Raw genomic sequence first — 15,579 nt, 5'->3', positions numbered from 1 at the left:
AAACTCTTCTTTGCTGAGGATCCGTTTTAGCGTCATTCTTATAAACTTCCGTTGCATGCCGCCGCGATTTTTGACTAGCCACCGCAAGCTAAGTAAGAGAAAGCGGACCAATCCCAGACGCCCACCCTCTTCATCCGGTTATCGATTATCTGTGCACTGGCTCGGCCCCATCGAATCCCTCTCCACTTGAGCCTGCTCCTCGCTTCTTGTCAGCCAATTAGATAAGACAAGCCGCTATATGTAGGCGATCTTATCCGTTTTTAAAGCAAACAAAAATGATCTCCTATAAATGAGGCTTGTGTTTGATTGGACTCTTCAGAGAACACTAATGGACACCGCCCGATGCATGCGTCGACGGTTACTCAAATTTGACGTCAGGAGATTGGAATAAAAACATATGAGAATATTTTTACGTTATAGGGCCCCAGGTTGGTCACAACCGCAGGACTTTGGTCAAAAGCATCGTCGATTATGTGGTGCAGTTATCTCATCTTCCTGACAGGGAGCATGCTCCACATAGTTTTTCCACTTCTCAGCAGTCACTTGCGCGATGCCTTGCGAAGCCAGAGGCTCCACGAGTTGAAGCTCTTGGGAGCTCTTGACGTCACTTCAAAGAAGCTCTATAGGGTTCACTTGGCAGTGGTAGGGTGGCAGGCGCACAACCACGTGATCAGCAGCCTCAGCGATGCAGTCCACGGGATATCGCTCCCCGCCTGTGTTTACGCTTCCGACAAGCTTCATGAGCTCCGCTTTCATCATGTCGCTACACTACGCAACGCCTTTTCCCGACAGCCATTTCTGTATGTCCTTGTTGAGGCTGTTCATGCCCAGCAATTTATCCTGTTTCACAGAATGATATGGCACGTTATCCATGACGATAACACTATCTGGTGGTGGTTGTGAAAGAAGCTTCTGTGAGAACCACTTTTCGTAGTGGTCTCCGTTAATTTCGTCGTGGTAGTCGCCCGCGCTCTTCTTAGCTCGGAAGACCTCCGCAGCGCCTTCGACAAAACCGCGTTCGTTGTCGCAGTGAGTCGCAATCAGTCTGCCGCCTTTGCCACAAGGATTCTGGACACCAGTAGAGAGTCCGGATCGACGTGCTTCGTGCGCAGACTGGATGGTACTCTCAATCCACACCCGACTACGCGTGTGGTCGGCGTTGACCCACGTTTCATGGGTGAAAAAAAGTGGCCTACCCTGGCGTCGTAGCTCCGCTATCTGCCGCAGGTACCGGCGGCGACACTGCACGATGTGTGTGGCTTCCATCAGCAGTGCAGTCCGAGACCGTTTCTTGTATCGGAATCCGAGCTTCTTAAGCACCCTGTCCATCGTTGCTGTGGACACAGTCGGAAGCGTGTCGTCCTCCTTAAAACGCTGCATCACCTTGGCAATAGTCGGAATCTCCCCTCTCTGGATGCAGTTGTGCACCAGCCTTCGCAAGACGCTCAGCTCTAAACCGTTTAGCTTGTTTGTCCACTTAATGCCTTTTCCACCACAACGCTCTTTCGGTGACAACACTCTGCGCTACTTCTCCGTATCCAATCTCCACTGGTAGAGCATTCACTCACTAACCTGGGTGAGTTTTGCAGTCCTCTTGATAAGCGAATTCAAGCTTGAGCTGCCTCCGCACTCGACGCGAAGCCGTTTAAAGGTACCCGCTTCGCCAGCTTCGGGAAACAGCGCACATTCGACGGACGGCACACATGGGACACAACCGAATCGGGCGACGCCATGTTGCCGAAAGACGACGCATCACCACCTTCAACATGCCTCCGAGGAGCTGTGTTCGTGGCGGTCGTACCTATGAGTTTCGCGACTGATTGAAAGCGCTCTCTATAATTTAAAATTGTCGCTCCAAACTTTTTAAAATTTTGTTGTTTATTGTTTTAAAACTAGTCCTAAAGTTCTCAAATATTTGACGGACAATCTGCTGCCCTCCTGCAGCCCCGATTGGCTAAGAGGCCCCCACCTTCCACAAGCGCTCCAAACAGCTTGTGAAACGAAGTACAAGGACCTCATACAAGCATGTCTTGGCTCCCTAGTAATAGTATTGCCACGCATACTTCTTTATATTTAGGATTTCCACGGAATCGATATTCCATAAATTGTACCACCCTTCAAGCTTTTCATACAACCGACTGCCCTCAAGGTAACAATAACAAAGTAAGTAACGGGCTGTAACCACGTTAACTAAATTTTTTACTCATTACATAATTCATTCGTAAGAGTTTTCAGAGCAACATAAGCGACGGCAAAGAACTTCCGCCTCGCCGTAGAGCTGGCATGGAAAGACTATAGTGTCTCACGGTAATAGTGTCCGTATATATATATATATATATATATATATATATTCTAAGAGGCACATTCGATAGATGGTGTACCATGTAACTTTACCCAGAGTTTAAACATATGCCGATGCACTCTAACACGACGCAACCAAATGCATGTTTCTGACTATTCTATATAGTAAGTCACAGTATCTTTTGTATTCTCCTTGATTTCATAATTAGTCAAGATTCCTTCACCAAATTTTGAAGCAACGAAGTTAGGCAAGAAGTTCCAAATACAAATCTGTATTGCGGATTAAAAAGTGCGATCAAACAGTTTATAGCTTTCTATATATCAAGTATTAGTATTTTCTCGCTTGCTGCAGATGTCAGCGAAATGAAAAAAAAATACCACGTGGCATGCCCGTTTGCGCGCTTTGATTGCAGTGCTCCGAAACGTTCCACGTACACCAAGGCACAAAATATTACGGACCGTGAAATGTGAGAAAAAGCTTAATATCTCCGCAACTTCGGAACGCAGCCTGGTATTTGCATTTCAGGCCTCGACTATAATATGTAACAACATTATTTTATACAGTTTTACTGTCTATTGTCACAGGCTGCTTTGTAATGAAACGTTTCCTGAGATCCCGTGGTCCGTGAACTTCTGTTCAGGTCGGCGCGAAGCTCTTCCCCGGTGTGACGCGGCTGTTGCGTCAGACCCTCGACGCATAAGTTATCTCTCAAATTTGGTTTTTATCCCAATCTTTAAGAAATATGCAAGCCTTTATAGATCACCCCGTATACTACAGCGTCGGAAAGCAGCGATTTGCAGACGAAGCAGTCGAAGAATTCATTTTTTCAATTACTGATATAAGATAAAAGAAAGACATAGTCACCCTATAATGGTGACGTCTGCTCCTTTTCTTACAGCGGAAACAACAATATAAAAACATATGTAAGAAAATGAGAAGAAATCACGTCATAGGTTCAGAATTACACAGTACACAGTCCTATACACCCGTGAACATAACAATATGAAAGTCAAATGCAAGTTGCACCACAAATGAGTTTGTAAACAGTCACAAACACGCACAAATGCCCGTGGTGTAGATTGCGATGAGCCTATAAGTAAATGAGGCATTACATAGAGTTAAAACAATGCACGCACAGAATACAAAAGAAAAGTAGAACACGTAATATACAAGCATTAATATTTACAAATAATACGAGCAAGTTACAGTAACATTGTGTGGGATACAGTAACTTTGGCCTCTTCTGAATCCATTGATAAAATCAGGAACTTCACCCCTTTTCTCGAGTAGCCATTTCAATCTGCTCAGTACCATCCGCTCCATCACTTATCCGACACAGCTTGCCAAGGCTATTGACCGATAATGTGACAGATCATGTGGGCATTTACCAGCTTTTAGCAAGTCCACAAGACGACTGCACTTCCAGTGGCCGGGCACAGTTGATGTGTCCCATGTAGTGTTGTAGAGCGTCGGGAGAATTTCTCGAGCTTCTACTCCAAGATGACAAATCGCGGACTATGTAATTCCATCTGGTCCGGGACAAGATGACCGTCGGGAAAAAGATATCGCAGCGTCGAGGTCCCGCCTAGTAAAAGGCGCATCCAGACGGTGATTACTGGATGGTGGAAAAGTCAGTCGTAATTGCGTTGGCATACCGTTAGAGGAACTCGCAAGTAATTTGCAGAAGTCATCGGTGACCTTAACTTCACGCCGGCCTTGCCATTAGGCCACAGCGCTGAACGGGTGTAGCTGTTGTGGAGGCGATCGAAGGCTTCGCACAATTTTCCAAATTCTAGAGAGAGGTTTTCTCGGATCCAGAGAGCCACATAATGATCTCCAGCGTTATTTGTTGAGCTTGTCAAGGTGGCGCAGGACATGACGCTGAGCCCGGCGTGATGCAGCGACGTCTAATGGTGATTTGGTCCTTCTGTGTTTCCGTTCTACTCGACGCCGTATTGCGCGAAGTCGCTCGTACTGGTCATCAATAAGTGATCTAGGTGAAGGTGCATTGAGGTGTTTTGTTGTGTTGCGTAATGTTATGGCGATGACATCTTCAATATTGAATGGAGATTGTCGAAACATTGGCAATCGATAGATCGCACAGTGTGCGGAGCTGGGGGATGTAACAATTTCAACTGAATATATGTTGGTAGATGGTCACTTCCATGGGTGTGGAGATCAGTACACCATCCCGAAGCAGACAGCAGGCTGTTTGAAAGAAACTCAATATGAAGACAACTGCTGCACTAAGAGCCTCGAAGGTATGTTGGCGAGCAATCATTGATCACCATCAAGCCTTGACTAAGCATGAAGTCAGCCAAATCTCTACCGCGGGCGTTCGTCGAAGTAGAGCCCCGCATGAGATGGTGGGCATTAAAGTCACCGATAACTATGTGGGGACCTGGACAAGCTTGAAGTACGGGCAGCAAATATGAACAGTCTGTGCTCGATATTGGGAGTATATATCCTCCAATTACTGAGAATGTGCGCCGCTTGTACTTCAGTGTTATGCAAACGTACTCGTTGGAAGCATGTGGAGAAATGTCTTTACGAAGGCACGTTAAATTCGGATGAACAAAAGTGAGCACCTTGCTTAAATTGTGGTGATTCCTTGACCACAGTGGCACATATCGAGATATGCGTAGTAAAGACGCCATGTTTGGTTCACTATTACAGCCACGAGAAATTGGTATTTGAACATCCATTGGCGAAAGTCTGCAAGGTGATCTAGTAGGCCTTAGGCATTCGACTGCATTATTGCAGATCTTCGTAATTGGATTTCAAAAGAAAGCGCCATGATGGCTTATTGTAGAGCCGCGAGGGGTGGTTTCAAAGCATCTAGAACATGTAGCGTGGTTTTAGGAACCGGCGTCTGTAGTCCGCAGAGAAGTGAGCGCATCGCAGTTACGAGGTATTTCAGCATACTTCGTACATTTTCATGTTCTTTCTTCTCATTCTCAACCACCTTTGTAGACACAACACATCACCCGACGCATTCAAGCCAGTTTGTTTGGATGGGAGGGACGGCCATGCAATGTCAGAGTCGGTCGGCGGAAGCGTCCTTTTGTGCTGCGCATGTGTTCCACGTGCTGCTGCCGAAGAAGGTATATCGGGCCCGCATCGTGATCACAGAAGCAAACTTGGCAAGCGAGGAGTTTAGCGTGCGTCCGATGGCCCATCTGTTCGGGAAATACTCTTGTCTTGGTGTCGTCTGTGTCACGATCGGCGCCTGCGGCGGTGTATCGACGTAGCAGCGTGTCTGTGAGTGGAGTTATCTTGCACCATCTTTTGAAGCACTGACATATCGTCCTTGGTTTTCTGGCAGTCTTTTGATGTCGCTTCATGTGGACCGGCGCATTTTGGACATTTTAGGCCAGTAGAATCGCAGCTATCATTTTGATGGGCCCCTCAACGCCGTTAGCATGTTACGCCGCCCTTGCAAGTTGCGCTTGTGTGTCCTATTTTGAAACACTTCCGACATTGCACCAGTTTTGGCACGTAAGGGCGCACACGGTGTCTTACGTATCCAACTTTTACGTAGTCAGGTAATACCTGCGAGTCGGCCTAGTCGGAACAGATTCATCTTAAAACTTTTTTGTGCGCAAACAAACAGGGACGTAGAATAGGAGCAGCACAAGGACGAGCGCTTTCCTTGTATTGCTCGTCCAACTGGAAACCATTCAGTTGAAAGTGCTCAACCTTGTGTTGCTCCTATTCTTCGTCCCTGTTTGTTCGCGCACAAGAAGTTTTAAGTCAGGTAATGTTTCAAAGTCAGATTAGTTTAATACACCGGGATTGACCTAAGCGGTGAATCTGCACTATTTGTGAGGTAGAATTCAACAGCCTCTCGAGGTCAGTGTCTGTGATTTCTTTGTACACGTCAGAGATAACGCCAGTCGAGGTTCTTTTTGCATAGGCAAAAAAGGAGCGCACTGGGATGTTCCCTAGCGGCGTGGCAGCCTTTACCGTATCCAGAATTGACTTGTTGTTCACGTCATCCGAGAGCATATTCCTCCGTGCGTTAATTCTGATCTCGCTGACTTGACCTGGAGCAATTTGCTGAAAATACTCTGTTAACGTCTGCCTGTTCAAAGTATTGAGATCGTCGGTAGCTGTGGTAGCGACGTAAGCAGCAGTGAATTATTGCTTACCAGTGTCCGACCTGGGCAACGATTCACTGTCTGTTGACGTCCTCCTGAGTTTTGTTTTCAAGCGGCGACCCGCGGCAAGTGTGAAATCGTTATCCCATTCCAATTTTTCAACCGTCGAGCTGTCGGAAGACTCAGAGGCGATAGTGGAAGGGCCAGTGCGGTCCCTCGTCTTCGATGCAGCCATTGGTGGACGACCAGTATCAAACGTTTGGTTGACATTCCTGTCCGTCTACCGGAGAACGCAGGTGGGACCCGTTCATCGAGCGTGCTGGTCGCGACTACCAAACCTTGCGTTGAGGCCAGCGTCCACAAAGGACTCTGCGTTTCATCCACTGCCGCATCCTCGGCAACTGCGCTGTTGTCTGGGCCGACGCGATTTTTCCCGGTGAAACCGTGGTTATACCTTCACTGTCACTAGCTGAGCACGCGTGCTGGTGGGCGAGTTGGTTATATATGATGACAACGCCTACGTGGTTGTCTAGTATCTCCTTCTTTCGTCCGTTGTTTTATTTGGGGCCTTCGTTGTAATCCTTCACTGTGACTACATGACTTATCGGGTCGTTAACGGGCGGAGTAGTAAAACTTGTGGACCAACACCATAGCTTTGATCGCGCCCTGCTTATTTGGTTCTGACAGCTATAAAGGCGTTTTCTTCTAAGTGCTCCTCCATGTGCTGTAAATATAGCTTATTCGATCTTATGAAAATGTAGTGTGAAAGGATTGCATTTCGTGTGCAAACGGCTCTGACTATATTATTCGCAACAAGGTTGCCCGTTGCCCTTTAGTGCAAGATATTCTTCTCACAAGAACCTGAGTGTGTGTGTATGTATATATATATATATATATATATATATATATATATATATATATATATATATATATATATATATATATATATATATATATATATATATATATATATACGGTGAATAAAGTTAGGCTTTGCAGCTTGCTTAAAATGAAGCGCCGAAAGGTGCGTGAATACACCTCTGGACATAAGTAATGCAGCTATTAGGACAGAAAGCCAGATGATAATTGTCACCATAAGCCACCTAAATAACTAAAGTTGATTGATAATTTTTTGGTGTCTGCTGTAAGCGGGAACGTTCATGTTGGAAACTTAGAGGCCAGTCGTATTCCAACGCGATCAAATTTCGCATGCCGGTGTTCCCAGCTATCCGACTGCGACTTTTCATGTTGGTTCGCACGTAGTGCGCATGCAAGATCCCCACAGGATCGGCGCGAAGCTCCTCTCCGGTGTGACGCGACCGTTCGGTCACACCCTGGCCGCACAAATGTTGTTTCAGGTCTGATTTTTATCCTAATCTTTAAGAAATTTACAACGCCTACTTTTGATCACCCCGTATAATACGGCGTCGCAAAGCCATTATCTCCAGAAGAGGCATTCGAAGAATCCATAACAATTTTTCACCGCGTAGTTTTCAGAGGAACTTTTAGCTCGGGGAGGACGACGACGAAGTGTCTTTTGATACAGCGCTGTTCTTTCTAGCTCCGCCTTATTTCTGTGAAAACCTAAGTTCATCCGCTGGTCCTCGCTCCCTGCTCGGTCGTAATGGAAGTGGACGACCCCGCACGTCTGCCGGCGATGGCGGCGTCAGCGGCGGCCGCCTCCAGGAAGCGGATCGGTCAGTAGAGCGACACCGACAGCGAGGACACCCATGTCTACTCTCTCAGCAGTGAGGACACTTCCGATGACGACTTCCAGAGCCGCAGAGCGAAGAGAAGGAACACCAGGACGTCCTCATCGTCAAGCACGCAAACAGTGAGACAGCCGCAGAGGCCGGACGCCAATACCATCATATCTGTGCCCCTGCTTCCCAACGTCAACATGAGGCTACTTAACAGGCAATCTGTGTCGATGTCACTGGAAGCCCTGGTGCCAAACGAAATATCGGACATTCGAGTGAACACCCGAAAAAATCTTCTGGCGGTTGATGTCCAGCATGCGGCTGCTTTGACCACTCTACGCAGCGTAACGGACCTCGATGGCATTCAGGTGCGCTCTTACATCCCTCTGGGATCTGACGTAGTCACCGGTGTTATCTACGACGTAGACGTTGCTATCCTTAATAACGACTTGCCGATTCTTATCAAGCCAGCCAATGATGAGGTCATCGTTGATGTTAAGCGGCTAGGCAGTTCACGCTGCGTGAAAATAGCATTCAAGGGTAAATATATACCCTCGCATGTTAAGGTGGGACACTTCAGACATGCAGTGCGGCCTTTCATTGCGAAACCTCTTCAATGCCGCAAATGCATGAAACTGGGACACGTGAGCAGCGTCTGCGAAAATCAGGCAGCATGCCCCCGCTGCGGAGAGCCCCACGCTGCAGATAAATTTGGCGCGACTGTAGTGAAGTGTTCCAACTGCGGAGGATCACATGAAGCTTCATCGAAGAAATGCCCACATATTAAGAAGGAAATGGCCATCTTGAAAGAGATGGCGAGAGATCATTCATCTCATCGCGAAGCCGCCGAAAAAATCAGGAAGCGACGTTCACGTCGCCGGCGCTCCTCAAGGAAGGCTCCTCAAGGAAGGCGCATGCCACTTCCTACAACACCACCTCCTCCTCCACCGCCCAGGCCAGACAATGTGGACAGGACCGCGAAGAGCAAGTCCACTGAGAAGACCACATCTGCCGAATCTTCGCCGGCTCTACCGAAACGACAACATTCACCAACAGACAAACAGCAAGCTTTCGCTGGACAACCCCCGACGTCTACTGTCGGCGATTTGTGCGACCACGACAGGCAGGTGGCTGATATGCTGCAATCGCTAATTAATACAATGCGCATTATACTGAACAAGCTGCAAACACCAGCAGCTCGAAGCGCTCTGCAAATACTGGATGCACTAAATCCAGTGCTTGCTAGCATCGTTTAAGCATCATGGCTCGATCAATAGTCCCCTTCCGCACTGAACTTAAAAGTGCGTCGATCTTTCAATGGAATGCCAGGGGTCTAAGGACCCGTATATCAGACTTTCGCCAATTCATTTTCACATATCGCTTCCCCATACTGGTCATTTGCGAACCAAATACATCAACTCCACTCAGACTGTCCGGTTATGAATCTTTCGTCTCGTCCACATGCGGTGCGAGCACGAAAGTGATCATCTACATCCGCACGGACTTAACGTATGTCGCTAATGCGATAGAGCCTCATGACGACAACCAATATGTCTGCGTAAATGTCCAAAAGAAGAATGTGTCATTTACACTAATTGGAGCCTACATATCCCCAGCGGGTCACTTTGACGGTGAACGACTAAAGAAAATATTACTAATGAACAATGGCCCCTGGGTTATCACAGGTGATTTCAACGCGCATCACCAGCTATGGGGAAGCACTGAAATTGACTCCAAAGGCAGGAGCCTTGCCTCCTTTGCTGCCGGCCATGATTTGTGCTGCGTGAATGACGGCAGCCCTACATTTCTGCGAGGCACGACCTACAGTAGCTGCTTGGATTTAACTTTGGTGTCACGGCGCTTTGCCTCGAGCGTCCAATGGTTTACAGACATAGAAACACATGGAAGCGACCATATTCCAACATACATAAAGATTAGAGGAGTTGAGCAACGCTCCTCTACTGCCTTGCGTACAGTTGATTGGTCAAAATTTCAGAAGGATATGGATGACACATGTCGGGAAGGCCTCTCACACACTATCGAAGAAGCAATCGCAGAAGCATTGAAAACATCCATCTGCTCGCTTCCAAGGTCAACAAGGCGAACAGACTTGGACATGGAACTGGAGAGGCTGCGTGCAGCACGCCGACAAGCGGAGAGGAGGTATCGGCGCACGAAGTCCGTCTTGGATCTGAGGGCTTCACGACGCATACAAAAGAAAGCCCAGCGTCGCATGGATAAATTGGAAGATAAGAGATGGAAAGCATTCTGTCAGTCGCTTGATCCCCGCAAATCGCTCTCGCACGTATGGAGAACGGTTAGGGGTCTTCGCTCATCTCCGCATCAAAGGAAGCCCTTCGCTGCTTTGGCCCTCTACCAACTCCGCTCGGAACTTCAAGTGGCTGAAGAGTTCTGTGCAGGGGTTGCTGGGTCCGTGGCCATCATTACTGACGTAGCATTGAATGACATCCCTGAGGCTCGTGTACCAGAAATGAACGTGCTATTTTCACTCGAAGAGCTCGATGCTGCGTTGGCGACCTGCCGGCGTTGTTCGTCACCAGGACCTGATGGCATCACGTATGCTGCCCTATGCCACCTTGGACATGACGCAAGTGATGAGCTGCTCAACTACTACAATGAATCTTGGCAGAACGGCGCCGTTCCTAAACAATGGAAATCGAGCCGCTTGATCCCCATTCTGAAACCTGGAAAGTCTCCGCTTGAGATCTCATCATATCGTCCGATTGCGCTTTCGAGCTGCGTCGGCAAAGTGATGGAAAGAATGATTCTTGCTCGATTGGAATGGTACCTAGAACGATTCAACATCTATCCGGACGCCATGACAGGTTTTCGTCGAGGTCGCACGTCCATCGACAACGTCATTGACATCGTAACATGGGTCCAAAATCAAAAAAGCCTCAAGCGCCTATCTGCGGCACTTTTTCTGGATATAAAAGGAGCATACGACAACGTCGCCCATGAGGCCATACTAAACTCACTTGAGGCTGTTGGAGTTGGTGGCCGGATGTATCAATGGATTCGGGACTATTTGACTGAGAGGCGTTTTTTCTTACAGAGCGAAGACGGCCCAACTTCAGACCATTCCATCTGCCGTGGTGTGCCGCAGGGTGGAGTGTTGAGCCCTATTATGTTCAACCTCGTCCTGGTAGGACTAGCGGATTACCTACCGCAGACAGTACATGTCTCAATATACGCCGACGACATTTGCATCTGGGCCTCTGCGGTGACTCGCCCTCAGCTAAGAGCCAGGCTTCAGCGGGCAGCAACATGACGGCTTCTTATCTCCGAGAACAAGGCCTCAGTGTGTCTACTGAAAAGTGCGCATTACTTGGTTTTACGCGGAAACAAATGTCATCATATCCTGTTACCATCAATGGTCAAGCTGTTCTCTATGTTAAGAATAATCGCTTTCTGGGCGTCATCATTGACCGCAACCTCTCGTGGAGCCCTCACTGCGTCTATCTGAAGAAGAAGCTAGTCGCCATTGCTCAGGTCTTCCGATTTCTATGCGGGAAAAACTGGGGTACACCAGTCCATTCTATGTTGCAGCTGTACAGAGCTTTGTTTCTCGGACTCCTTCGTTACAGCCTACCAGTATTGTCAAATGCATGCAAGACGAACTTTCGCGCCTTGGAGAGCATACAAGGTCAAGCCCTACGCACGTGTTTAGGGCTGCCTAGGTGCACCTCAACAGCAGCGACAATCGCCATCGCAGGAGACCATACAATCCAGACACATGTAGCTGTCGACTCTCTCAGAGCGCACATTCGCCATCTGTCAAGGATCCCCGACCATCATTTGGCCTCCCTACCAGCCGAGAGACCTCAAGCGACCTTTTCACGAGTTATTAGCGCTCATCATGAGTACATACCGGCATCATTTACACCGGCGGCGAAGCCTTCCTCTCCCCTGTGGTGTCTGCGACAGCCTCAAGTGAATTTTGCTATTCCTGGAATTACAAAAAAGTCCAATCATCCATCGCCGGCTCTGAAGCAACTTACGCTCATATTACTGCACCATACGTATCATGACCGCATACATATATATACCGATGGTTCCACCTCACCTACCAGCTCAACTGCCGCATTCGTCGTTCCAGCCAAGAACGTTACAATTAAATTCAAATTGTCGCACACGACTACATCTACATCGGCAGAACTTGCAGCTCTCCATGCCGCTATGATGTACACCACCGAAGAGCCTACAGAGAAATGGGTCGTATTTTGTGACTCAAAGGCAGCCCTTCACAGCATCAAGTCCGCATTACGTCACAGAACTTACGAGCAAATGACATCTGAAATCAGGGAACTGCACCACCATGCTCTGGAAAGTGGACACCACATTATATTTCAGTGGATTCCTGCACACTGTGGCATCGTCGGCAACAACCTAGCTGACAAGGCTGCCCGGTGTGCCCACGAAGATACCAAGACGCGTCCAACACCTTTGGCGAGGTCGGACGCTGCCAGAGAACTTCGCCAACTTGCGCGTAAGAAGTCCCAAGATCTCTGGATTTCAAGTGGCTTCAATTGCAGATTACGTAAACTGGACCCCACGCTACGGCTACAACTGCCGTCCAGCCTTCCCCGCGGCGAAACAACCTTGTTGTGTCGCTTGTGGCTGGGAGTGGCTTTCACGAACGCATACTCCTACCGTATGGGAATGGCCGAGAGCCCGATGTGCGACTCCTGTGGGTGCGAGGAGACCATCGAGCACCTATTGTGTACCTGCCCTCGCTACGATGTCCAACGCCTCTCTCTGCGGGCAACTTTACGCAGACTGGACTCGAGATGTTTCACCGAGTCAAAGATACTCGGACCGTGGCCACACCCGTCACTGGCTCGAAAAGCGATTCGTGCACTAGTGCGGTACTTGAAGTGCACGGGCTTAACAGACCGTTTATAGTGTCCTTGTGTATGGTGTCGCTCCCACACGTACTCAGTGCTTCCTCTCTCCCTTTCTTCCTCTTTCTATTCCCCTTTCCCCCACCCCCAGTGTAGGGTAGCAAACCGGATGCTGTTCTGGTTGACCTCCCTGCCTTTCCTACCCTTGTTTTCTCTCTCTCTCTCTTAGCTCGGGAACTCCCGTCGAAATACGTAGAAACGCAGAAATGGGTTTTCTAGTGCAATGATTTTGGTGATGCTAGTTTCATTTAGAAGCACACGATAAAATCTAGTAAAACAAAAAGTGAAGTATGCGGTTTACAACTCTGACAGAGAAATCAAAAAGCGATGTCACAACTATGTATAAACTGCACTTGACTAGCACATCCAAAGTTGACAGAATAGATCTCCTGTGGCCCTCTTAAATATGTAGACATAATTTGTGAGTAGTACTTTTGCGAAACCTTCATCGATTTTACGTAATCTCTAAATTGGTATATTATATTTGTCTGCTCGAGATGTTCTACAGATCCAGTTTACAGATCTGCCATATGCGTTTAGGTGCAAAGTAACCACTTCTTACACTTTGTGCTGCCATTTCAAGTCTTGAACTTGCCAGGTTTTGGTCACCTTTGCCAGACATTCGAGGTCCTAAATCAAATTCCGCATCCAAGAGTTTTAGCATTTAGCTTTCTCTCTCAGAAGTAAAAATTTCTTTTTGCTTTTTTTCTCTTAAAAACAACGTAGAACTAAGGGTAAGTGCACGAGAGCGTTTATATTTCGACGTATAAGAATGCAGCTGCTATGGCCGGAAATAAAAAAAAAAGCAACCACGTCCTCAGACCTTTCTACGCGGGTCACTGGGTCAGAGTTTCGCTTAGTAAGTTACTTATAAATAAGGTAAGACTCTCGGATGCACAATCTTAAGCAGCGACGAAAAAACAAACGACCGACAAGAAACATCTTTAGGAATACGAACCACACTTTCAGTGCGAACCATCCTAAACGCTTAAAAACGAGCTGCAGGGGCCAGCGGAAAACCTCAGGTTCTCGTAATCACGTGATCGCGTGATGTTGGTGGCTTGGCATAGAACTCCAGCGACGGCGCGTTCCAGTCGAGCACCTCGAAGTTGAGCACCTCGCACGAGCGCCGGAGACCGTGCTCGGCGACCGAGCGCCACAGCGCCAGGCCGACGCCCCGAACTCGGTGCGCTGGCTGCACGTACAGGTCCTCCATGTAGGCCACGTGCTCGAGGGTCAGCGGGTCGAAAACGAAGAAGTAGAGAACGAAGCCGATGACGCGCTCGCCGTCACACTCACCGGCCGGCGTCGTCGCCACGTTCGCACAAGCCGAGCGCTGTTCCTCGTCCGAGAAGAGGTGCTCGTGGAGATCGATGCCGGTCGACCTGACTTGGTCCAGCATCCGCTCGTTGTTGGCCGACTCGGGGATCAGGCCCAGTATGGGGGCCTGTCTGACCTTGAACGACATTTCACCGACGTCCCCTACTCGCGTTTCCGGCTACGCAAAACACGCGATCGCGAGATGCAGCCGGCGACAAGCGAGCCTTCTATGTTAAATGCTGTCTGCAACAGCGTCGCTATGCAGCCCAGTCTTGCCAGGCCGGACAAGGCAGCGTGGCGAAAAGCTAGAGAAATTCTAGCCGAAAAGGAGCCAAAAAATTTTGCAAAAAAATATTTGTGGCCAAGTATAGCCACTTTTATTTTTAGTTTTAGTTGTATAAACTTTTTCACATTCCACAATGGCCGTCCCTTTTTCATAACCAGTCGTAACAAAATATTCGCGACGCCGTGATGGACCCATAATATCTGCGGCATCAAACTTGCCCACAGAATACTTTTTCGTTGGCCCCGGAAACTCTCGTTCCGGCGTATCGCTGCAGAGGGCGAACCTATCGAAAGGAATCTCGAACGTAAGCACGAAAAAAAGCTTTGAAGAGGCTTCGCCTTTAAGAGTGGGGCGCGATAGTTTCAAACATCCCTGACTGCTTCTCACGGTTCCCGACAACTGCAGCTTATGTTATGTTATGTAATCGTAACGTTTACCTGCAAACGCTGGCTGCGAACGCTAAGCACGAATGCGAGCTTTCTTGTTCTTTTTTTTCTTTCCCCACCACTGGCTCCATCCGCGGCTCCGCAACTGCTGCGGATGCGAGCTCCATGTGTATGGTGCTGCAAGGAACCGAGAGGGGCTCCGCGTCCTACAATGAGAAACCTCAAACGGCAACTGTAAAAGGGGTTTGAGTTTGGTTTCCGCGTAACAAAATTATGTTCTCCCGTATATCCAAATTATAGTTCGACGTTATCATGTCTCATTCATGTGCAAGTCGTACTTTACGAATTTTGTGAAGCATTTTACTTCGAGAAATTCAATATGTTCAGCAACGCCAATGCGCCAGGCGAACGGCTTGCGTGGTTCGGTATCATTTCTCTCATGCGGACCACGAATGCGACACCGTGCGCCGACACCGTATATACCGCGACAAGGGCCACATAACGCTATCACGTTAATATTCAATCTGGCAGATAAAAGAAAATTGCAGTAAAGCTTACCG

The 15,579-nt window shown here is 48.2% G+C and overlaps 1 protein-coding gene across 1 annotated transcript; it reads right to left on the bottom strand.

Moving 5' to 3' along the window:
- Positions 1-14,048: 14,048 nt before the first annotated feature.
- LOC126543863 (diamine acetyltransferase 1-like) lies at positions 14,049-14,495 on the bottom strand. The gene has a single exon (XM_050190998.1). It carries the CDS (start codon positions 14,493-14,495, stop codon positions 14,049-14,051), a length of 447 nt encoding a protein of 148 aa, XP_050046955.1.
- Positions 14,496-15,579: the final 1,084 nt, after the last annotated feature.

Source organism: Dermacentor andersoni, chromosome 3 (genome assembly GCF_023375885.2).
Source record: "Dermacentor andersoni chromosome 3, qqDerAnde1_hic_scaffold, whole genome shotgun sequence".
Taxonomy (NCBI): Eukaryota; Metazoa; Arthropoda; class Arachnida; order Ixodida; family Ixodidae; genus Dermacentor; species Dermacentor andersoni.
Note: the sequence above shows the minus strand (reverse complement) of the source record. Positions and strands in the feature narration are given on the sequence as shown.